This window comes from Alligator mississippiensis, chromosome 2, assembly GCF_030867095.1.
Source record: "Alligator mississippiensis isolate rAllMis1 chromosome 2, rAllMis1, whole genome shotgun sequence".
NCBI lineage: Eukaryota > Metazoa > Chordata > Crocodylia > Alligatoridae > Alligator > Alligator mississippiensis.
In genome coordinates, this window is record NC_081825.1 from 236,134,254 (window position 1) to 236,158,993 (window position 24,740).

At 42.3% G+C, this 24,740-nt stretch overlaps 1 protein-coding gene across 2 annotated transcripts in view; it reads left to right on the plus strand.

Moving 5' to 3' along the window:
* PSEN1 (presenilin 1) overlaps window positions 1-21,378 on the plus strand; it is a 54,653-nt gene extending 33,275 nt beyond the window's left edge. For both annotated transcript variants that reach the window (XM_006272557.4, XM_019496559.1), the window contains exons 7-11: window positions 4,152-4,250; window positions 6,469-6,555; window positions 7,764-7,937; window positions 16,758-16,876; window positions 17,293-21,378. In XM_006272557.4, the coding sequence (XP_006272619.1) occupies window positions 4,152-4,250; window positions 6,469-6,555; window positions 7,764-7,937; window positions 16,758-16,876; window positions 17,293-17,448 (635 nt within the window). In that variant the 3' untranslated portion in view covers window positions 17,449-21,378. The remainder of the gene's footprint in view (window positions 1-4,151; window positions 4,251-6,468; window positions 6,556-7,763; window positions 7,938-16,757; window positions 16,877-17,292) is intronic.
* The last annotated feature ends 3,362 nt before the right edge of the window (window positions 21,379-24,740 follow it).

Genomic DNA, 24,740 nt, shown 5'->3' on the forward strand with positions numbered 1-24,740 from the left:
GTGAAGGAGCAACTAATGGCTTAGCTGACAAGTCATTATTGGGCTGCTTGCTGTTTTCCTCTTTAACCTCCTAGGCCAGAGGTTTCCAAAGTCTGACAAATAGCGTGCCACCAATTTTAAATGATACAACCTTAAGTACCACCAGGTTGGGGGGGGGGGCACGTATGGTGGGCTGTGAGGGGTGTGTGGCTGTGTGGGGGGAACATAGGGTATATCAAGGGGTTTTGTATATGTTGCGGGGGGGGGGGAGTGGAGGGGTGTAGGGACCACCCATACTCCCTCCTATGGTACAACAGCAGGCGGGAGTGCTCTGGGTGCCTAGTGGGGCGCAGCTCCAGCCAGTGGCACACATTGCAGCGAGGGGTGCATCCTCCGCTGGGCAGTCTGAATCGACGGCACTCCGCACACTCATCAGACATGGGAGGGAAGCCCCGCGTACTCAAACCGGCTGCCTTCCTTCCCCATAGGGGAAGGTGCCTGGGGCTTCCCTCCTGTACTATGCAGTCCCGATGGGGAAGGCAGCTGCCTCCAGTGTGTGGGGCTTCTCTCCTATGCCTGGCAAATGCAACAGCTGCATATGCACGTGGTGAGCACTGGCAATACAGATGGGCTGGCAGAGGCTGTGCCCATCACTGTGATGTGCAGCACTGGCCAGAGCCACACCCCACTGGGCACCTGTGCTGGGCACAAGTGACCTGAGTGCCTCCGCCTGCTGCTACTGCATGCCACTGACGGGTTGTCTGCGTACCACTCATGGTATATGGACCACAGATTGGGAGCTGCTATCCTAGGCTGTGGGTACTAGTTCTCCCCCTTGCCCCTCCTACCTGCCCTGCTGTCTTCCAGTTCCTGCTGGGGCACTGCAATGGTTTCCCTTCCCACCCCCTTCCCTGCCAGGCTGCACCCTTCCCCATGCTAAACAATAACCAGTAAGCTAATTGGGCTTATCTGTTAAATGATTAATTGCTTAACCTTTCACATCCCTAATGTAAAGTAAAAGATGGAGATGAATGGTAAAGATAATAAGGTCGACGTTTTTCATATTGTAGAAATAACTGATCAAATTTCATCCATTTCCATGGTTTCCTAGTGTTCTTGAGGACTAGATTCCTCTGAAGAGGTGAAGGTGTTTCCCTCCCTCCCCCCTCCCCCCCCCCCCCACACACACACTTGAGCATGTAATTGTAGACTTTGACAGTTGATGACAATGAATAGGAAGGAAAAGATACAATACAACAAGGGCATAACAATTAGATGTCGTTATTAATTGGGTTTGACTCTTTAGATGGTTTGTAAATAAGCTAAGCATTGAGCCATTGCTAGGCTTCACAGTCAGCAACTAAACTCGTAATTGTTTTATTACATTGAATATGAGTGATTTATCAGCAAGGATCCTGGTTTTCTCTGATTTAAAAAAAAAATCCCAAATTCTCTGATAAAATCCCCCAAATCCATTATTAAAATTAAACCCCACCTGCAGTCTCCCCCCTCCCCCAGCCCTGCTGGGTCCCTCCCTCAGCCCTGTTTTGCTATGGTTGAGGCAAGATTTCTTAGGGTGATATCTTTTATCAGACCAACTATGTTTGTAGTTGGGATAAAGTTAGACAAGCTTTCAAATGTAAGACTCAGTGAATCAGCACTCCTGCATAATTTCTTGACCATTACTCTTACACAACTTTATTACAGTTGATATTCAGTAGGTATTACGATGGACTGTAGTGGAGTAGCAATGATTTGGAATGAAGTCCTTGCTTCACATATAAACTTCTGTCTGAAATGCTGGAGAGAAGAGATGCAATCTCTCTGTTGTCTCTTGATTGCTGAAACTGCATAAAATGCCTTCCTGGATGTCGGAAGACCCAGATGTTTATTGGCCAATACTCAAAATCCCCAGCTTTTTGCTCTGCCAAACTTTATCATTTGTTTTAGGTAAAAAAAAAGTATACAGCATGCTGAAAGCCAGAATTTTGGGACAGGATGAGAGACTTTAAGTAAAGGTATCCCTGCTGTTGGATTGCTTTTTTTCTATTTGCTTATTTATTTTGGTAAAATTTGCAAATTTTAAATTTAATTTGCCACATATTCCAGTTTCCTGCAGCAGCTAGGAAGCCTTGCTGCAGACTTAAGTTCAGTTGGCTAAAGTGAAAGTATTACTACATTCATTCTGTAATGAGGACTCATGAATACCTTACAGGCCTGTAGACCCAAGGGGTGGAAGGCCTTTGCCATCTTAAGCATAAAAATGTGTGTTTTTGTGCGTCACACACTGAGGACATCAGGGGTGGGCAAAATATGGCCCAGTGGCCAAATCCAGTGCACCAGGCATTTTCATCCAGCCTGCAGCACCCATCGAATTGCCCAGCCCTTCTGCCCACGAGGGTGGGAGCAAGGTGCCCATGTATACGCCCTCCCCCCCCAACATTACCCCATTGGGACTCTGTGGGGAAGCAGGGGTCAGCCCCCCCCCACATTCCCCCACTCTCCCTCACACCCCATGAATACCACACACCCACATATGCACCCCTCAACATACCCTCCCACCCCACCATACACACACACACACACACACACACACACACACACACACACACACACACACACACACACGATATACAAGACTAAGACTTTATTTTTGAGTTATTACTCAATTGTCTCTATATACACAAGTCATAACAAAAATATTTTTTGTCATAAAATTAAAATGTTATAATAGGTGTTTGACTTTTATTGTATGATTTGGGATTTTTTTTCTGGTTCTAAGATGGCAAGCCCCCCACCCCCAAAAGGAGTATTTCTGGGAGGCAAGGGGAGGGACTTCTGGTGGCAAAGGTAAGGATTTGGGGCGGGACTTCTGGTCCCAAGATGGCAATCAGGGCAGGGCAGCTATCAAGGGACAGGGCTATCCATGTGGCCCTCGAAAGCTCACCAAACCTCATTAAGTGGCCCTCCAGCCAAAATAATTGCCCACTCCTGGAGTACAGGGCTTTTGACTAGATGGGTCTCACTCCTGCGCACCAGCTGAGGTGCCCAAGAGTGAAGGACACTGGCCTCTCTGTATAACTGGGGTTCATACTCTTAATAATAGTGGTAGACTTTAAGGCAGGGGTTTTCAACCTTTTTTAACAAGTGTACCCCTTCTGTCTCAAAGTTTCAACCAGACGGAGTGTGCGTGCTTGTATGCAGCAGCCTACAAGTAGCCTCAAGCCCTCACGGGGTCCTAACCAGGTGGCCTTAGGAGGAGCCCCGTGGCCTCTGGCAGAGGCTTTGCAGGCCCAGGAGTGAGGGATGGGCAGGGCTTGGCCACAAAGGAAGAAATTGCTCAAGTACAGCGAGTCCCAGCTCCTCTCCCCACCTGCCCCCCCTCATGAGATGGCTCTGCACCCACAGTGCAGGTGGCGGGGGCTCGCTGTATGGATTGGGGGGTGGGGTGGGGGCAGGCTGCTGCTCTTGGACTGACTCTGCCTCCCGGTCAGTCAAGAGAACAAGCTGGGGTGGGGAGGTGCCATGGTGTGCTGTGTGGGGCCAGTGGCACCCAATGCATTCTTCTCCCTCCTCCTCCCCCTCCCCCGGGTAAGAGGCAAACTGAGGGAACATGCCAGGGGAGACGCCATTGCTGTGCCCCACCTGGGGCATGCTCCACTTACGCATACCCCCTACAACAGGGGTGAGCAAAATGCGGCCTGCCAGCCCATTTTATCCAACCCACAGAGCCCCTAAAAAATTTAGAAAATTAATATTAATCTGCCCTTGGCTGCCTGTCATGCTGCTCGATGGCTTGCCAAAACTCAGTAAGCAGCCCTCCACCCAAAATAATTGCTCGCCCCTGCCCTACAACCTTTCTAAGTACCCCTGGGTATATACATACCCCTGGCTGACAGCCCCTGTTTTAAGGGATTAGTGAGGAGGAGATGACTTGAAGGGAGGCTTGTTCTGGTCTTGAATGTCTGATAATTGAGACGAATTCAATATGGAGCAAGAACGGGTCAGGTAGCTCGCATGTGCTTTCCATCACTTTTAACAACACCTAGATTGAAAGTAGTATTCTAAAGGGCTTCCAGTTATCAATTCCTGCAAGCACTGTTAAATAGGAACCTTTTTTTTTAAAACAAGTTTATAATGCTGGAGTCAAGCATCTCTGCAATCCCTTCCAGATCTGGTTGCTGTCCTGTGTCCTAAAGGTCCTCTCCGTATGCTTGTTGAAACAGCTCAAGAGAGAAATGAAACTCTTTTCCCAGCACTTATCTACTCGTGTAAGTATATTACAGTAATGATTTTAAATTTGTGATCACCTGCCTCACCTGGAGTTAAAAGAGATTTAGTAATCCCACTGACTGCCTTTGCTTTATGTTCTGTTGCGTGTGCAGCTAGAGTTCACATTCCATTTCCTTGGGTGTCAGTTCTCCATTTGTTATTGGCTCAGAAACCTGAAACATGTTCTAAGATCCTGCAGAGTAAGAACAGCACATACTATTCTTCTTTCCTGAAAAGAAAAACAATGGTAAAGGGTCTTAACAGTATCAGTCAAATCTGAATCTGTCGCATTAAGAAAAATGCTTTGTTTCTATTTTGAAAATACTTGTGCAAGTCCTACAGATGGATAATCTACTCACTTCTGGGAAGAAGCTTACATTGGTGAAGAGAGGATCTCTATGCTATCAATATCTGCAGGACTTTTTTTTTAGAATTACAGTTCTGGTTGCAATGTCCTGGTGTTGGGTGGGGGTGTATGTTCCTCTTGTGTTACTCAGGGGTTTGCTAAACTGTAGCACTATAAAAATAGCAGGAATCAGACCAGTTTTACTCCTGCTGCTTAAGGAAAGCTTTGGTTTCCCAGGAAAGGAAGACCCAAAATGAAATGCTAGGCAAGGGTAAAGTTGCATACACAACCTTTCAAGTGCAGCGTTTGAGATTCTGGTGCAGTGGGAAGAAAGCTCTTTCTTCTAGAAATCAGATTTTAAATTAATCGGGTTCCTGCCTGATAGGCTGATACAAAAAGGCTGGAGTACCTTGTAAGGTTCACTTCAGTAAGAATGCCAGTGTGCTTTACCTTTTCCAAATATTTAATTTGAGCATTGCTTGCAGAACTTTTTTGAGACCTCCTGGTACATGGGTATCAAAAGTCTGATCAGCTGTACTTTTGTTCCTATTAGTACTCAAGCTACAGTTACATCTTTAATCCTAGGCATACCCCAAGGGTCAGAAATTACACTGTAATTTTTATTCCTCTTCCTCCCAGCTTTGATCCCAACTCACTCTGTGATCAGGTGCCTCATGTAAAATTGAGCCAATACTACATCATGGGTGTTAAGCAGGTTGTTTTATAAAGTTTAATATCATCTATGAAAGATACTGTAGAAAGCAAAGTATAAAATACCCAGAAATAATTGAGTGGGGGGACTGGACCCAGGTAATTGAGTGGGGGGACTGGATGTTGAAACAGATAGTAGTGTTTTGTATAAAATTGGAAAATGAACACTGAAAGGCAGTCATTTGAAAAAATCTAGTTAGAGGTGCATGCAGTTTATTTGTGTTGATTTCACCATTTCAAGGTATTATGTAAGAAATTATAAAATATATGCACCACTAAGCCTTTTGGATAGGGCAGGATATAAATCTAATAACTATGATAAAATTTAATTCAGCAGACTAGGTAGTTACAAATCATATCTTTATGTATTATTTCTCCATTGACATTTTTTATGCACACTAGTTGTGAGACACCAAAGTGACCTGTAAAGCCTTCAAAATATTTTGAGTCAGAAAATATTTTAATACAATGTCATTGTAGACCCAAAATGGTTGTTTAGCAGAGAAGGTCTGGAAGGAAGACAAAGGGCTTGATTTTTGTGTTATTGTCCCAGCTCTGCCAAGGCAACATCTACCAGAAGCTTCCTGAGCCTTTTTCTTTACCCAGGCAGTGGAAGTTAGAATGGAGAAATAACACATTTGTTCAATTTAAATTGTGAATTTTTCACTTCAGAACTGAATTTTTAAAATGTATGAGAACTGATCACCCTGTTAAAAAGAGAAGCAATTCAGATGGGCACAGATTCTGCCTCTAACATACATTCAATCTAGTCTGCTATCATTCCCAGTGAAAATCTGGTTATTTTAGCATATATAGAAGGAGCAAAATTATCAATTCACTGTTTCATTGCACTCATAAATGGAAACTGCTTCTCTGAAGCAGCTGCAACTTGACTTTTATGAAGACTTTTTTTCAATATATATTAAAACCAGATCTAGCAAGTGCATATTGTGTCTGCAACAGACTTTACTCCAACTATTAATATGCCTTTATTTAATAAGGGAGTAAAATTGTCTGTGGCAGACTATAGCTATGGTTAAAAAAAAAAATAAAAAAACCAAGAAAGAATTAATGAACCAGTGCAAGTGTTCCATTGTTAGTACAATGTTCCAGAGTTTCTCTCTCATGTGCTCTGTTGATCAAATTGTTTTCTTCAATAGCAACAATGATATGGCTAGTGAATATGGCTGAGGAAGACCCAGAAACCCAACGGAAAAATTCCAAAAACTCCACTTACGACAAACAAGGTAAGGGTATCTTTTTATATGCTCTTCTAGGTGCATTACCACCTTATTTTAGAACAATTGGGGACACCTCTCTGCTTTTAGGTATAGTCTTTTTTTAAATCTACTTGGTGCACAGGTAAAGTGAAAAATTATTTCTTTCTTCCCTCAGGATGACAGTCTCATTAGAAATGAAGGTTTTGCCTAGACTGCAAAGAATGTTCAATTAAGGTGCAATTAATAATCTTGTAGCTACTTGTTTTTTATGGAGCTTGTACCTTCTATTTGTTACTTATCCCAACAGTAGCAGTTACTGACTGAGCCCAGTTCAGCACTGTTGGGTAGATAGTTGTGGGAAGGCAACACCTATATTCAGGGGCTTAGGAACCTCTCTTGACATGTTGCGAATGACAAAATAACCTCCCACTTAAATAATCTGTAAAATGTATGTTACTTGTCCTAACCATTGTGCCACAGTTAGTCTTGAGTCTCATTTCTCTCTGGGCGAGGGATCATTATTCCTGTGCTGTTTGTACAGTGTCTAACAAAGTGCAGTCCTGGTCCATGTCTGGAGCTACAGTAATGCACAAAATAAATTAAAAATATTTGAACAAAGAAATGTTTCCTTGTGGTTATGGGGTTAACCCTGAGAATCTGTGCAAAGTGTAGGCAAAAGCAGTATAATGTTCCTGAATTTACACACTGCTTAAAAGTACTTCAGAGATACGATCTGCTTATTCATCTTTTTTTGGATTGTTAATTCAAAAGCATAAAGATGACAAATTTTGTCAGTGCTATTAAAAAGATGTGTAGCTAGATACTTATATTAAACTCTACAGTTGTACTTATCTCTGTCTCAAAGAGCCCCTGCACACTTCCCCGACTAAAGAATTTAATGCAATAATAAATAACATTAATTACTCAACACTTTGTAAACATTAAATGAAGCTGTTATAGAAATTCTACTTTACCATACCAGAGCACTAGAGTATTTAGTGATTTTTATTACAGCGCTTAGGTTCAGTTTACTACAGAATACATGTTGTCTTCCATAATAGTCATTTTAAGGAGAGAATTAAAATCTTAGGTGACATTTTTTAAATGTTGCATTATGCATATGAATATGGTTACTTAATAAACATGGAATATGGCATCCTTTGTTCTCACATGACGTAACATGTTAGACAAATGCTTTTGACACAGGTTTTGAATGCTGTTTTTCTTTTCTTGAGCCCCAGCAAACCAGACTCAGAATGAAGAGGCTGAAGTAGAGGATGGAGGATTCAGTCAAGAATGGCAGCAACAAAGAGATAGTAGAATAGGGCCCATTGAGTCTACTCCTGAATCCCGAGCTGCTGTCCAAGCTCTTCCCAGTAACTCCCAAACCAGTGAGGACCCAGAAGAAAGTGAGTATCATTCTCAGACCAAATAAATATAGACCTAAGTCTCATTCATTTTTGTTTAAGGTGCTGCAAAAGATTGAGGGGGGAGTGTTGAGCATTTTTTTCTTTCTTTCTTTTGATCCTCCAGGTTTATAACTTAAATCAGGTTAGGTGCCTATCTGTTTTTAGATGTTCATATAGCAACCGCAACCTATGTATTTGCTTGTTGGTTTGTTTTCCTCATCTGCTGCTTGTCTGTCACAAAGGAGATTGACTTGCATTTGCAATTCATGCCTTTCACCTCAGGGTTAGATAACTGCAGGGGGGCAACCTTTCTGGCAGGCATGCCACACCGGTCACTTTCCCAAGCCAGACTTTTCCATCTGTTGTTCTGCTTCCTGCTCTGTCTGTTGCTGTATTCCCTACGCTGTCCCACCTGCTCTGTGCCACACACACAAGCTGTCTGTGCTACCTGTGGCACACCTGCCATGGGTTGGCCTCCCCTGAACTACTGTAATACACTGCACAAAGTAGTGTAAAACTAGAAACTGAAGCTAATGGATAATGTAATTGGTTGCTTATTTTGCTACAGCAGCCTGCTTGTCATGTACAGCATCTTGCTATGAGTATATGATGTCATTGTCTGAGAACCTGCATTGTCATACTTTGATTTCCAATTGGACAAGAAGTTAGTGTTGGGCCTGGAAAACTCTAAATAGTTTAGGGCTTATCTATGTAGCAGACTGCTTCACTTCCTATATGACACTGCCATGGTTGAGATTAGTGGAGGCCCTTACAGCATTATAGGAGAGTAGGTCTGGAAGGCACTTCACAAGGACATCTAGTCTAGCCCCTGCTCAAGACACCATCAATCCTGAGTAAACCATGCCAGCCAAGTATCTGTGCAATCTGCTGTTGAAAATTTCCAAGAATGGAGATTCCACAACCTCTAGATAGCCTGTTCCAATGTTTGACCACCCTTGTAGTCAGAAAGTTCCTCCTAATCTCCAACCTGAATTGCATCTGCTACAGTTTGAGGCCGTTGCTCCTAGTCCTGTCTCCTGTGTCCACACAGAAAAGCCCATCTCCATCCTTTCTGTAATTGCCCTTCAGGTATTTGAAAACTTAAGTCTTCCCTTAGTCCTCTTTTTTAAATTTTTTTTTTTTTTTTTTTTTTGAGACTTTTTTTGCTCCCTGCTCCGAGTGCTGTGTGGTCTATCCCCAGTTCCAGGAAGAGCCTGGTGCCAGCCTGCAGCAGCAGCCTGCCCTCACCCCATGCACAGATCCAGGGGGCACATGACCCCCATGCCCTCCCAGGGTATGTGCCCCTCCTCCCTACACCCCACAGATGAGCTGCAGCTCCATCCCACTTCCCACCCCGGCTGGGCAGTGTCTACCACTGCTCCACTCCCTCCCTCACCGCGGGAGCCTCAGTCTGCCCCCCCATACCCGATCCCTCCCCCTTTGCCCCTTCCCCCACAACAGACTTACCAGCCAGACATTGCTCTCCAAGCTGCCAGGCTGCATATTGGCAGTCAGATTGGTATCGGCTTATACGGCTCGTTAAAAATTCGCCATCGGTATCAGCCCAAAAAAATCTCTATCAGTGCACCCCTATTACCAAGTGGTTAGTTATTTCTTGTGTGGGTGGGTTGGCTATATTCTTGAACATTTAAAAAAAATTAAGGGATTGTTTGAAATTGTCTAGCATCTAGGTTTAGGAATCTCTCACTTATCCTCCCTCAGTATTTGAAATGAAAAACACTGCAACTGGGGTGTTTGCATCTCGTCATACTTCTACAACCAGTTTAAAGTAAGGATAAACATGCAGTGCTGTGAGTCAGACTTGTTAGCCAACTTGAACTGGTTAGAAGGCTGCTGGAGAATTCAGTTTGGGAGCTTGCTAGCCATTTACTTTGTTTTCTCAGTGTTCAAAACACTGAAATGAAACTTACATGCTTATTATGAGTATAATGTGTGTTCTAATGTCTGTACTCCATTTTCATCAAGTTACTTTTGAGCAAATAACTTTTGATATCCAGAGCATGCATTTGCGTTTGACTGAAGAGAGAACTGTTTTAACATTTATTGGTGTTGTGTAGAGTAAGAAGTGATATAATTTGTTACTGCAAACCACTGTTTTTGCATTCTTAAGGGAGGCAGCATGTTGCTTTTTTTTTTTTTTAATATTGTTTTGATTATGATGGTGGAGATGAGTTCACAAAGCCCTCATTGAATTTTGTGCTGAAAGCTTAATATTCCAAGCCCTATAGGCGGATGCTAAAACCTAAAATTAATGACAAACTGCAAGGTGCCATTTTTCTTCTGCAGCTTTCTCTTGAAAGGCCTCCTAGAACTGAGACCAAGACAAACTGCTAGTCCCAACTATGTATATACTTCCTTTTCTTTTTTTTTGAACACTTTGTTTTCAGTTAAATTAGGCATTTTTAATGTAGTCAGAAAGGAATTTTACCAGTGTTAGTCTCACTTTTGGATGTTCTAAATGTTCCGAAGTTTCTACATTTACTTTCAAGTTTTAACATTAAACCTTTCCACCAGCATGAAAATAATCTTGTTAATGCTCTTGTAGTCTAGAAGTCTAATTGCATTGAAATGTGCTGCTCTGCACAATTTTATTTGGTGTTGAGCTTGGTTCCTTTTCTGACAGATCAGCATTTAATCTGGCACAACACCTGTTTGATAGAACAGAAGTGTGTGTGTGTGCCTACATTCACTGTTTCTAAAGGCTCCACATTGTGAAAAGTTTTAATGGTATAAGTAGAAGAAACCAAAAGAATTAGTTTAGAGCAGTGAATGCAATCCTGAATGAACATCTGGCACATTTAATAGGAAAGTCTTTGGATAGGTCATAGTGAATAGGTGACTGTAATCTGCAAGGTATATCTGAGGAACCCCAGGGAGATGAGGGGTTGAAAGAAAATGATGAGCCAGGAGCTGAATGTCTGATAAATTGCCCCACAAGAGGTTTATGAAGGAAAACTGAGAAGCAGTACTCTCAAAGTAAAGTTTTTCTTAATTCCTGTACCTACATACATCACACCTATTTGGATTGGCTTTTGCCTAGTTAAAGACTGACCAACCTGACGGTGGGTGGTTGGACCCAGAAAAGTGCTGCGCGAACAGGCTGGGGAAGAAAGGGTTACGGGGCCTTGTTCCTCCTCCTCCTGTGTCGACAGAAAACACCAAGGAGGCAGTGTAACAAATAAATACTTTACTCACACTTTCGTATAGGTGGTTTCCTTTACAGCAGTTTCAAGAATAAACTCGCTGTTAACTCAAGAGCTCTAATTCGGTCGTGATGGGGGCGTCCGGGGGGAAGGGATTTCGTGGACGCAGGACCTCCGGTGAGGGTGATCAGGCCTCTCCGATATGGCGTGGGTCCCAGCTTTTTGGTGCGCGCGCTTTTCCTTTTAAACGGGCTGCATCCGCCCGCCCCCTGCCAATCAGCCCGGGACCGCCGATCTCGCGGCTATCAGGCCGCGCCCACTACTTTCCCCACGCCACGAGCACAACTTGCTCTCATGTTTGGCGTTTGGTCACCTTTTTTTTTTTCCTTTTCTTTATCACAAAGACTACCTCTGTTTCTTTTGTGGGTTTTTTGTTTTCCCTTCTAATCTGACTTCATTCTGAGGCTCTGTCAAAAGGCAGTAGTCTGGGGCAGAGCTGCCCCATGTCTAAATGGATCTCCCTGGCAGTGGCTGCACAGGCTACACCAGTATGGAATATGAACCCTTGGGCAGCACACCACATGGGTACCACCTCCTGTTGCACTGGACACCTACACTCCACTCCTTGCTGCTGTGCATACCTACATGGGCACCCCTCCCCTCTCCACCCACATCTGCTCCAATGACCCCTTGTAGGTGCTCCCTCATTGCTAAACCATATGGCACCTGGTCCTAGCCTTGTCCTGAGCAACTTGCACTATGCTGTGCTGTGCCAAACTGCCCCCTGGGACAGGTGTAGAACGTAGAAGCTGGGGGAGGAAGGGGGAGCCTGGAGACTCCAGCTGCTGTTGTAGCCAGAGCAGTAAGGGGAGTTATAGCCAGGCAGAAGCCCAGTGTCTGCAGCTTAACCTCTTATGGTCCACATATGGCGTACAGGCTGCCAGTTGGACAGACGTAGTCTAGGGCAGTAATTTTCAAACTTCTTAAAGTTGTGGAGCAGTTTCATATCACTTGTTCTGCCTCAGAACCCCTACACCTGGCTCTGCAGGCCATTTGAGCTGACGTAGAGCCAGGCAACCCAACCCAGCAGTGGTGGTGCACCACCTCCCAGTCTACTATACTGTTACCCCCAGTCTGTACAACCCCTGATGATCTATCATGGAACCCCAGGATTCCACAGAATTCAGTTTGAAAACCACTGGTCTAGGGAGTCCTTTTCCACAGTGTTGCAGCCTGAAGAGTGGGTCCCCCAAATGTACAGGGAGATCACAATGACAGTACAGAAATACTGAGCTGAAGGTGGTCATGTAACACTGCTTCTGTGCTGAGAGACTAGGGGTAGTATGTTGAGCCCATACATAAGAGGGCCACCCTTCAAATCCAAGAGCAATGCTGATGGGCCTCTGTGTGAGAGTTTAATCCAGCTGTAAGAGTATATGGGTAAGAAATAACTTTACAGAATACTTAAGATATGGCCATTCAGAATAGAACTGTTGAGAACTCCTTTGTGGGGGAAGGGACGTTTATCATAGTTTAGTAGCAGACGCAAGATAATTCTGAGGTGAGGAGCAAATAATGCATTTATCTGGAGTATGGAAGACCAAAATTCACTGTAGAAGATATATTCTGCAACTTCATCCTACTGCAAAGTATGTCTTTAGTGAATTAGTTCTTTGTCTAAAAGGTAGTGGGAGACTGGTGGAGGCAGTAGTGGCAGGAAAAAATAAGGTGGGAAGAGAAGGAGGACCCACTTACAAAATAGTGTCACGAACCCTTATCAGGGGGACAAGAAGGAGGGAGCGAAACAGCATAAAGGAGTGAACAGTTGCTGAAGGGAAAGTCTGGGGCAGGAGGCAGCATCAGATTCAGCCAAGAAAGCAGTACTCCAAGTCTTTTTCCTTTGGCAGGGGGGAACTTGGAGTCAGGGCTCCATGGGAATTGCAGCAGAAGTGGCTGCTGCCACTAGAAAAGAAACAAAAGGAGGCCTGCAGAGGTGAGGTAGAAGGAAGGTTGAGTTCTCTGCCAATGGCCTGTCAGACATAAGATCACTTCTCAGCTGTTCCTCTTTAAAAAGTGCCAGCTTGGGTCCTAGCTCTCTCTGTATTCCTGCAAAACAAGGCTTGTGCCAGATGCAGTGATGTGTAGGAGAAAGATGCAGGCTAGATGAAGGCATCCAAGGGGCTGGATCTGGTCCACTGGCCAGATGTTTGACACCTTTGACTTAAGGAGTTGAAACAAAGCTAAGATACTGTTTGAGTCTTATTTAAAGAAACAAATATACAGGAAGTCTTCATTACATCTGTTTACAAAAGCACTGTTAATTGAATGTTACATTTCTAATGTCACTGCCAAAGTGGTAATTACCATAAAAATGAATACATTGATTTGTACATTTTTCCAGGGTCTGCATATTGCTGAACCACAAATACCCATTTAATCTGCAAGATCCATCATAATTACACTCAGTGCCTTTTAGAACTACTATAATGAAGATTGTGTCGGAGACACAGGAGGACACTGGAATGTTTTTCTCGATTATAGGTGTGTGAATTGGCAAATAGTTTCATAGTGCTTAGGGTCTGAAGGGACCTAAACAGATCATCAGGTCCGACCCCCTGCCCCAGGCAGGAATGGGTGCCACGGTTATATCACCCTAGCCAAATATCTGTCCAGCCTCTTCTTGAAGATCCCCAAGGTAGGAGAGAGTACCACGTCACTTGGGAGCCCATTCCAGAGCCTGGTAGCTCTAACTGTAAAGTAATGTCTCCTGATGTCCAGCCTGAACCTTCTCTCTAACAATTTGACCGTTTTTCTTAGTAACCCCTGGTGGTGCCCAGGAGGAACAGAGCTTCCCCCAATTCTCACTGGTCTGCCCTGGTGAGTTTGTAAACAGCCACCAGATCCCCTCTCAGCCTTCTCTTGTGGAGGCTGAATAGGTTCAGGCCCTTTAGCCTCTCCTCATAGGGCCTGCCCCGCTGCCCCTTGACCATGCGAGTGGCCCTCCTCTGGACCCTCTCAATGCTAGCCACATCCCTGTTGGAAGTGCGGCGCCCAGAACTGGACACACTGCTCTAACTGTGGCCTGACCAATGCCGCGTAAAGAGGAAGGATCACCTCCCTGGACCTGCTTGTGATGCATCTGTAGATGCACAACAATGTGTGGTTAGCCTTACTGACTGCTTCCTTGCATTGACAGCTCATGTTCATCCTGGAGTCAACAATGACTCCAAGATCCCTTTCTGCCAGTGTGTTGACAAGAAAGGTGTTCCCCAGCCTATAGGTGTGTTGCTGGTTCCTTCTCCCTAGATGCAGTACCCTGCATTTGACTACATTGAATTCCATCTTGTTCTCATCTGCTCACCTCTGCAACCTGTCTAGATCTAGCTGAATTCTGTCCCTTCCCTCCAGCATGCCTACCTCGCCCCACAACTTGGTGTCATCAGTGTATTTGGACAGTGTGCTTTCCACACCCACATCCAGATCACTGATAAAGATGTTGAACAGTACAGGCCCCAGGACTGAGCCCTGAGGGACTCCACTGCCCACATCCCTCCAGGTCGAAAAAGACCCGTCTACCACCACTCTCTGGGTGCGACCATCTAGCCAGTTTGCCACCCATCTGACTGTGTAGGCATCAGTGCTGCAGTCACTTAGTTGGTTTTTTTTTTTTAAGAAAATGCAGTGGGAAACTGTGTCAAAGGCCTTCTTAAAGTCCAGGAAGATGACATCCACCCTGACACCCTCGTCCAGGGACTTTGTGACCTGATCATAAAAAGAAACCAGGTTAGTCAGGCAGGACCTGCCCTCAATGAACCCATGTTGGTTGCCCCTGAACATTACCTCCCCTGCTGGGCCCTTGCAGAAATCAGAATGTCAAACTTACAAACAAGTCGTCTCCCCGGTATCCAGGGCAGTAAAAATAGTATTTAATCCATTTTCACCAGTAAAATAAAATGACAATTGTGAAAATGGCTATAGCAAGTATAAGGTGACACCTGAACCTGCTCAACGCAGTTTTGCATTAATAATTTAATTGGAATTTGTGGGCTTCATTTAACTTATATAAAGTGGAGCAGATAGCAAAGATCTACTTTTTCACTACAGAATGTTGGCCATAATCTCTGTATCAAGATGCAGCACTGTTTATGGGATTTGCACAGGTTTTGGCTGAGCAGCAGTTTGATAGCATCTGTGAAAGAGTTAACACTGGACTTCATCCATGCTGGCCAAGAGAAAAGCTGGCAGCCATCTTGCAGCTCAGTCTCTCCCTAAAAAATCCAGCTCTAGGCTATGACTCTGAAAAATCTTATTTTCTACATTCTACTTTCCAAAACAAGATGCATATCTTATTTGGGGCATATGATATGCAAGAAAATGCAGAATCTAATAATAGCTATCTATAATGCAGCCACATGGGGATCTCTTCACATCATCATAAAACCATTGTGCAGCATGTAGAGGAGGGGTCGGCAACCCCTGGCACGTGTGCCGAGCATGGCACGCGAGGCCATTTTGCTTGGCACGCTGCGGCCAACCCCAGCTCCGGGAAGCTGCTGCCAGCGACAGAGCCCGGGCTGCTCCCAGCAGGGCTTGCAGCATCCCAGCTGCCTGCTGGGAGCAGCCAGGGGTCCTGGCTGGCAGCAGCTCCCCAGAGCCGGAGCAGCTGCAACCGTGAGGCTCCAAACAGCTGTGCTGGGCTCCTGCATCAGCCCCGTACTGGCGCATGCAGGAGTGCCTCAGAGCGGGCAGTGGGGGAGGGGCCTGAGGCAGCGGAGCCCTGGTCTCTTCCCCGCTCCTGGCACTGAGGTGATGAGCCTGGTGCAGCTGTTTGCACTCCGCCTGCTGTTTGCTACAGTTGCCCAGAGCCCGGGCTGGCTGCAAGCCCTGCTGAGAGCAGCCCAGGCTCTGTTGCTGGCAGCCACAGAGCCCGGGCTGGGGGGCAGGGGCTTTGGGTGGGGGGAAAGGGGCACAAGCAGGGCATCCTGCCATGTACCCCTTGCCCTCATTTTGTTTTTCTGCCATGCCAGCACTTGGGCACCTTCCAAGGTAGGCATTATGGTGTTTTTTGACACTCCGGCCAAAAAAACGTTGCCTATCCCTGGTGTAGAGGCTTCAAAAGGGACTGATGCCGCTCACCATTCTTGTAATGCTTCAAGATCCTATCTTTGCATAGACTGGCTACTGCTTTGGAGCCACTCCCAGTAGAATGTGCGAATGGACCACCACTCAAAGGAGAGAAACTGGAGGCCTTTGACATGAGTTGTTACATGCCTTCCCTTCTTCAGAATCCTTTACACCTATATAACGCTGCTCAGAGGAAACAGTCCAGACAAATTATCGCCTTTTATGTTATTAGTATGAAGCACAAAGAGATGAGGTGTAAGGTACTACGGAACAACATAAGCATGTGAGGCCCACACATATTCAAGTATAGTTGCACATTAAAAACTCCAGTTTATTGTAAAGCAAGTTTCCTTAATGACTGGTATTTCTAACCCTTGCTTTTCTTTAATTTAGGAGTTGTGACTTGGGGATGCTCTTACGTTGTATTTTTAAAATTGTTTGTCATATTGCCCTCTGTGGCCTTTGGCTAAGATGCTGTATTAACAAACAGATACTACTTAATGCTCTCCCTTTTTTTTTCTTTCCGTTATAGGGGGAGTGAAGCTCGGTTTAGGAGACTTCATTTTCTACAGTGTTTTGGTTGGCAAAGCCTCAGCAACAGCAAATGGAGACTGGAACACAACTTTAGCATGTTTTGTAGCCATACTAATTGTGAGTATAATATCACTGAGTAATGATGATGTTTCATTGCATTCCTCTAACCAAAAGCCATAGCAGTTTAATCCACTGGAAACTCCATATGTTTGATTTAGTGCCTGCTTCTGCTATCGCTGAAGTCAGTGAGAGCTTTCCAGTGGATTTCAGTGGGAGATCAGTATTTAGCTTTAACTCAGGAAACCATACAAGTCCCGCTGGGCTTTGCAAAACAAGTTCTAGTGTTTTGCCAAACTTGGACCTTTTGAGTTAGCTTCTGTACTGTTCTAACTGATGGAAATAGCCACCCAAGGAAAAGAAAAATATATCATACTGACCCTTTTGTTAGCTTTTTAAGCTTAAAGTGGTCTATAATCTATCTCTTTGTTGGTTAGATTTCCACCATATAATTTTCCCCCTATCTTTCTCTTCAGGGTCTGTGCCTTACTCTCCTGCTGCTTGCCATCTTCAAGAAGGCCTTACCAGCTCTTCCAATCTCCATAACCTTTGGGCTTGTTTTCTACTTTGCCACAGACAACTTGGTGCAGCCCTTTATGGACCAGCTAGCATTCCACCAATTTTACATTTAGCACACTTGAAATTTGTTATTTCTTGGATATTCTTATTGACTGTAATGGATCTGGAAGAAGAGGATTTTTCCTTGGTCCTCACATGACATGAAGTTCAGTGCTCCAAGATTCCCTGATGGTACCTTCCTCCCATGTTTCCCGAGACCGCTGCTGCACTGGGCACCATAAGGTTCTTCATAAAAATGGCTTCTTATGGATCAGAATTTGGTGCCATTGTCATAAGCTATCTGAGTTATAGACTGTAATAAGGACTACCTGTGTAAATGTTGCTAATGCTTCCACCAGCAATATGACCCCTGGGCACAGGTTGATTTCTTTTATTTTTTTATTTTTTTTATTTTTTCAGCATTAAGGGCACTCAGGACTGCCACACGGTTAAATAAAGAAATTTAAGAAATCAAACAACTTTTTTCAAATGGGTTACATAGCAAAGTCACCCTAGCTTAAACCATTAAAGCAGTTATGTTAAAAGGTTTAGTCCTGGCCCAATTTGGATCCCTGGGAACGGACTAGCTATTGCAGCAATGGGAGTAAGGGAGAAAGATCTCTGCTGAAAATAATTTTACTATGACATAGCTTCTGTGCCTAAGTGTGCTTGGTCTTAGTAAGTTTTATTTAAAAGGTTATTTTCACACTGGAACTAGAGGCTATACTTGGTTTACTAATACGTGGCATTCTAAAGCATGGAGTACACATATAGTACTACTGCTGCCAATTTCTTATGTAGCTACTGAGACTTGGACTGAATAATTTGGAACAAGTCAGTCATGAAGTCCTAACTGGATCCTTGATTATAAAAGGTTATGGGATTGATACTCTGACATTGCAAGGCAATTTCTGGATTTATTTTTGTGCTTCGGTTAACATTTTGGTACAATATCAGTGTAAACCCTGCCTTTAGATGGCCACTAGCCTGCATTGTGTAGTTATTTTGCCCCCTGCCAAATTTGTCCATGAACAAAATAGGCAGACACTTGCAGCAGCATTACAGGACTTGAACCTCAGTTTTTCAGTATAGAGGATGGGAAGCTATTGCTAGTAGCACTTCTGCCATTTTCTTTAAACCTCTCTCTTCAAAAATATGTAGCTGAAATCATCTTGTATGCAGGAAACTTAAATTGAATGGCACTACAGTTCTTAAGTAGTGTACTGTTGACTTCACCATTATGTTAACCCTTAGTATCAACCACTGTCTTATTTCAGACTAAAACCTAAGGTTGAATGTTGATTTATATTATGCAGTATATTAATTGACAATACTCAGTAGCTAAGTGAGACATCACTTAGTGTTGTTGGGGCCCTTTTTTTCCAGTGATGATGCAATGTGCAGAGTAGGAGAGAGGAGAAACCTGGAAAAGCTAAAGGGAGAAGAGAGCCAGAACAGGTGAAAGGAAGACGGGTTGAGAAGGTGATAAACTTTAATCTCACCATAATCTGCTTTGTTCATTGTTTAAAATCATCATGTTTTGGTGTTTCTTTGAATTATCACTTTGAATTGGGGTATCTTAGGGGGAATGAGATGAGGGAGAATGTTTTATGTAGTCTAAAAGAATGTTTTTGCTGCAGTTGAACTGCAACAAAGTGTGTAATAAGTGGAGAGGTTTAACTCTTGACAGGCATTCTGGTTTGATATTGGAGTCCTTTCTAAACTTACTTGCCTATAAATGAAACTGATACAAAGAGGCACCACATCAGAGCCTTAAAGCAAAGCTTTTTTTCTGTAGAAAGGGCTTTGCTTCAGAGAATGTGTTCGCTCATAGGACTGAGACTTTTATGGTTTCAGCCTGTTGTTTGAGTATTGGATAGCATGATTTTGGATTTGCCTTGAATACCAGGAAGCTTGTTGTCTTTAACTGTCTTAGGAAACATTTGTGTATTGTCCAGAGTGACCTACTAGCCATAGTATTTTGGTATCTGGAAATTTAAGGCAATTACATAAAATAAGGTGCACTTGCCCTGCTCATCTGAGAGTATTTGCATTCTATTCATTCACTGCATTTGCCTGTTCAATTCATTATAGATGGCATTAATAAAGTAACCATATCATCGGTACCTCATTCTGACTCTCCAGGTCACACTTGCCTGTGCATTTGTAAAGACTAGTTCACTGCTCCAGATTTCACTTAAGGGAATTTTATTTTAAATATTTTTAAACAGCTGAAAATCTTGTATTAACTTACTTTATTTGTTCCCCTCATGAACTTTAATCTCTGAGAAATTCAACTGTGTGTTTTGTTGGGCAGCCTATCCAATTATTCTCTCTATTGAAATGGATTGCCAAAAGTTGGTACCACTATCATCTGTTTGCATATCTGAGCCAAGTCTCAGTTAAGAGCTGTTAGTAACATGCAGAAGTTGTCTTTTGTTTCACGTAGTCTCTGTAGGAACTCTGACTTCTTTAGTGGTGGATCTAGCATCCATCAAAATAATAATCTTTTTCACTTTACTTCAATGGCTGTTTGGTTTTCTCTCTTAAGGAAGAGTTCAAAATGTTGAAAGCATTTAAACTGTAAGTCTTCCACTGCCTAAGATCATCATCCTGGACTTAATTTTTACTTGTTGCAGAAGGCTGTGGTAGAAGTTACACAATGTGTGCTTGTTTTCTAGCGTGTGTATCTATACCTCAAAATGCACAAATTTAAAAGAGAAAGCTGCTTTGATCCATCTCAGTGCATAAGCATTATGTTTTTGTATCATTTCTCTCCCCTGCCCACTGCCTTTCAGTTTCAATCCACCTTTAAAAACAGATAGACAAAAAGACCCACTAATTTATTATATTGGCCTGTTTCAATCTAGTTTGCTTAGTATAATCAAAAGATTCTTGGTACCTATTAGCCCTTCTGATTTTTAAAATAAAATACAGTAGACAACACACTAGGCTGCAGAAAGAGCTATATAGACTCTTCTATTGTGTAACTTCAGTAGAAGTGCCTCTTTCATCCATGTTCCAAACAGGTCCATCAGTCTTAACTGACCAATAATGAATAGACAAGGAGTCATGCTTCAAGACTGAATTAGTCATCTTTATTAGCTGTTCATCCACAAGGTTTCATAAACCATAACATTGAGTTTTAGGTGCACGTAAATGTGGCCCCTGGAATTTATGCCATATATTTTCTTCCTCGTTCCCTGTGTTTTGAGAGTTAGTCCAGAGCAAGCAGTCCTAAAAGATTTTTTTGTAAACAAAAAACCACTTTCATGGTTATAGTGAATGCTGCTGACATAAATAGCTAGAAGCTCCTTATGAATGCAGTACATCTGAATTCAGATGCTACCTATGGAGAGTGAGTTTGGAAGGTAGTCACCTGCATTACATAGCATGTTTAAAAACTACCCTTGCTGGGCAAATCCTAATATTTATTTTATTTTTTTTTAACCAAATATTCAAGGGCTGAAGTCTGCTGAAAATAGCTAAACTTGGAGTACTAAGCAAACCCTGGATGTTCCAGGCACACAGAATGGTGCTGCTTAAATGCATCTGTTATTGGCCCTCTGGGCCTATACAGGACGTTTGCCCTGCCTCTACTGCAGTGAGGAGGAGTTATCTTGGAGTACATTTGAGTGGAATTTCAGGATGGATGATGCAGTGGGAAGGAACTTCTCCACACATCTTATTAACCAATACTATTTTAGCAACTATGCCATTGAGACCAGTATAACAGAGACTATGGCACATGTCTGCACTATGATGGTTTCAGCATATGTTTGGTCATTGAGAATGCTGGAATATGGACTTGAATGGGATTCTTTTACACTCAAGCATATGCTGTTTTCTTTTTTTACAGACACTGGTTTGTATATAATCTGAATTGAATGTGAATACGTTTTTTAAACACCTTTCCAATTCTTGATAAAATACAGTTTTGATAGATTATTGCAAATTTTCCTGTATTTGTCTAATTATTAAAATAAAGAATGCATGGGTCCTAATTTTGCTATTTGTCCTGGTTTAAATGCAGTTGAGTTTTAAGTATGAATGTATTAAACATTAAAGCTATGTTGGAGGCCTAAATGCTCTAAATTTTATATTCAGTACCCTGAACGAATCCTTTTTTTAAAAAAGTGTTTTAAAGCCTCTCATTTCCCAAAGGAATAATTTCTTCAAGCTTGAATTCTTTTGAAACACTTTTTTTTAAAGTTTCCTTTCATATTCATTTAGAGAATCTGTCAAAACCAATTATAAGAGCCCACATGAGACATAATTAAGGCATGAAATAAGCTATATAAAAATATACTGAGACACAAACTGTCTTATATTGAAAAAATAATCTTAGTTGGGCAACATTACATAGGGTACTTGAAGAAAGCACCTCTCAAATAGCACCTAAATGATCTTTTATCTTCATAGAAGGAGTCTCCCTTCTCCCCTCCTACTGCAACATTTCAGCTTTACCACTACTGAGTGTAAATTTGAGTAAATTAATGGTTTTGTTTGGGGATTGTCCTGAGTCTGTTAAATTATTACACATGCATATATTCTATTCTATTAAAAGAACTAAGCAAATAGTCATAATGAATAATGTTTGACGTTAGCTGTTTACCATACTTTTATCTACAAGCATCTTAAGATTTCTCAAATATAGTTATTCAGTAAATAATTCTAGTCTGTAGATGTTCACAGGGAGTTCATTGCTAGCATTCAGGATTCAAAATGTGATCAGTCTGTTGATTTTGACTGGATACTTTTTTTCCTTAATATTATTCCCTGATTGCATAAGTATAACTTCTACTGCAATTATTTGCACAAGAAATTTGATTATAAAAATTAAGAATTTAATTTCCACCAGAATTCTTTAATTTGCTTGACTTGTTTCTGCAGATATTCCACACATTATCTTGCCCTTGCTTTTTTCTCTTTTTTTCTATGAAACACATATTCCTTTTCTGAGAAGGGTGTGTTAATATTATTTTTGCTGCCTCTGTCTTAGTTACGATGACTCTAGCTGCATAGGTCTCAAAGAGAAAAATCATAGCTAACAACCTTTTTTAGAGTATTTTTAAATGATGTCCCAGTTCTAAGTTGTGATAGCATGGGATCTTGTTAGGGTAGAAGTAAGCTTTGGAGAGGTAGCAGCAATACTCAGGAACAAATCCTTGAATTATTAATGCTCAGAAGAAATGTATTTTGATTAAGTGTACCCTTTAAGAACTCGGTGAACATGCTTGTTGCCCTCTAAAATTTCAGGATGTAAAAGTGATATAATCTTTTATCCATTATTTCTTAGACTGTTCCCTTTCCTTGCTCCTTTCAGATGTAAACCTCTGGGATTACATAATATGAAATTCTGGTAAGCAGGTGGTTCTGATGTTGCTGTACCTACATTACTATGGAAATGGCTGCTCCACCTGTAATGGAGATGCTTCGATTTTGAATTACCTGGAAATGGTGTTTGAGACTGAGATGCTTAAGGGCAAGTTATGGTTTACTGTAAATGGGCTGTAACTTCTGAATTGTTCAGAGTAAGGGAGCCAGCAACTTTCATTGCCTCCTTTGTAAAGTTACTAATACAACATGACACATTTTATTAATATATTCTTCAATGAGAATGCAGCCAGCATGGATTTTATTTTTATGTTTAAAACTCCATTTGCCTTTGAGTGGTACTTTCAGTTTGTCTTCAGGGGACAGTAATGTGTAGTTCTAGTGTTTCTATTTCGGTAAGGTGGGACTCTTGTGAGTTTTTTTTAATCTGTTAAAATCTGGCAGTTTCTAATTCAGCAGATACTTTCCTTTTTAAAAGTTGATTGTCTGACTTCAGCGACTAAAAGAAGTGTTTACCAGCTTGATCTGGGTGGCATTACAATCGTAGCTAAGTATTCTACCATGGTCATAAGTGTTAATATACAGACATTTGGGATACTTAAGAATATTCCTTGGAAAAGCACAAGCTGGATTCTGTTTCTCCAGTGTAACTGTCAGATAAGAATTGACAGACCACATTGGATCAGTAGTTCTGGGTGGATCCCCATGGCTGACAGTAGCCAATGTGGGGTTCTTGGTAAGACAACTGAATGGAGCACCATAATGAAGTAACCTGCTCACAAGGGATTTTTCATCTTCGTTCATCAATTGGTTTATACCCTAAAGGACAACGGGTTACTGAAGAGATATCAAACTCTACTCAGTGGAGAGGGTTGAATTCTATATTTAATTATGACTATCAAGGAATACACTCTAGCTTTGCAGATGGCTACACCATTAATGGGAAGTTGGTACAATTAATCAAGGAGGGAGGATAACTTTGTTATTGTTGCATTCACTTTGAATGGGACTGATTGCTGATTGAAGACAAGAAACAGGGTACAGATGTAGGGTACAGAACTGATGCACCAGCTGCTGCCTGCAAAATCTCAGAGGCAAACTCCTACATCAGCTGTCAATTACTGATATGAAACCCCACCATAATGGTAAAGGATCTTGCCACTTTCTATTCTTGGTTTTATTTAACAAGCAGTTATAAGTGCAGGATAAAAATACACATAAAAAAGCATTTATAAAATGTAACAGGATTTCCTCTTTTTAAAGTGTACTGCAAGACTTGGTAGCTGAATCCTTTAGGTGACTCATGTATAAGCTTCTAGTCAGCTGCTAAGGTTTCAAAACTATTTTAAGGACAGTAGAACTTGGCAGTTGCCATAGCAGCAATAAACCTTTTAATCTCACTTCCTGTGGAGATGAAGCCGTCACTTGCTTATCCACTTACGGATCTTTAAAGCAGGTTTTGAGAGAGGACTGTAGAGACAGCAGCATGAATAGATATTACTAGCTGGAACCATAATGCTCAAAGTTGTTGTTCAGTCTAATGAAGACAGGGTAGATTTGCACCCCATGCTATATATATCTCTCGTTTAGTTCGTCTGTAAGATTTCATGAGCCATTGCTCACTTCATTTCTGAATGATTTCATTGAGGTCATGACTCTACAAAAGGTTAATAATAAAACCAATAAGGAAACTAGTCAAAATACTATTGCAAGTGATAAGATAAGACATCCTGCTATCATAACTATATAAAATTACTAGCTTCCTTTATACGGGCAATGTAGTCTAGGTTTTAGAGAATTGGGGAGAGAGAGTTGGGAGCCTTAATGTCTACAGTAGTAGTTAGGAAAAACCCACCTTGGAGCAGGTCTCTATCCTATTTACATAACAGTAGTATTTAGAGATCCTAGTTAAAAGTTGGGCCCTGTAATGCAGGATCCTCAGGATCTTGCAGAACACTTTACATTCCACAAGTAGTAACACCTCTCAGCATATCAGATCAGAGAGGTTAACAGGCTTTCCTAATTTGAA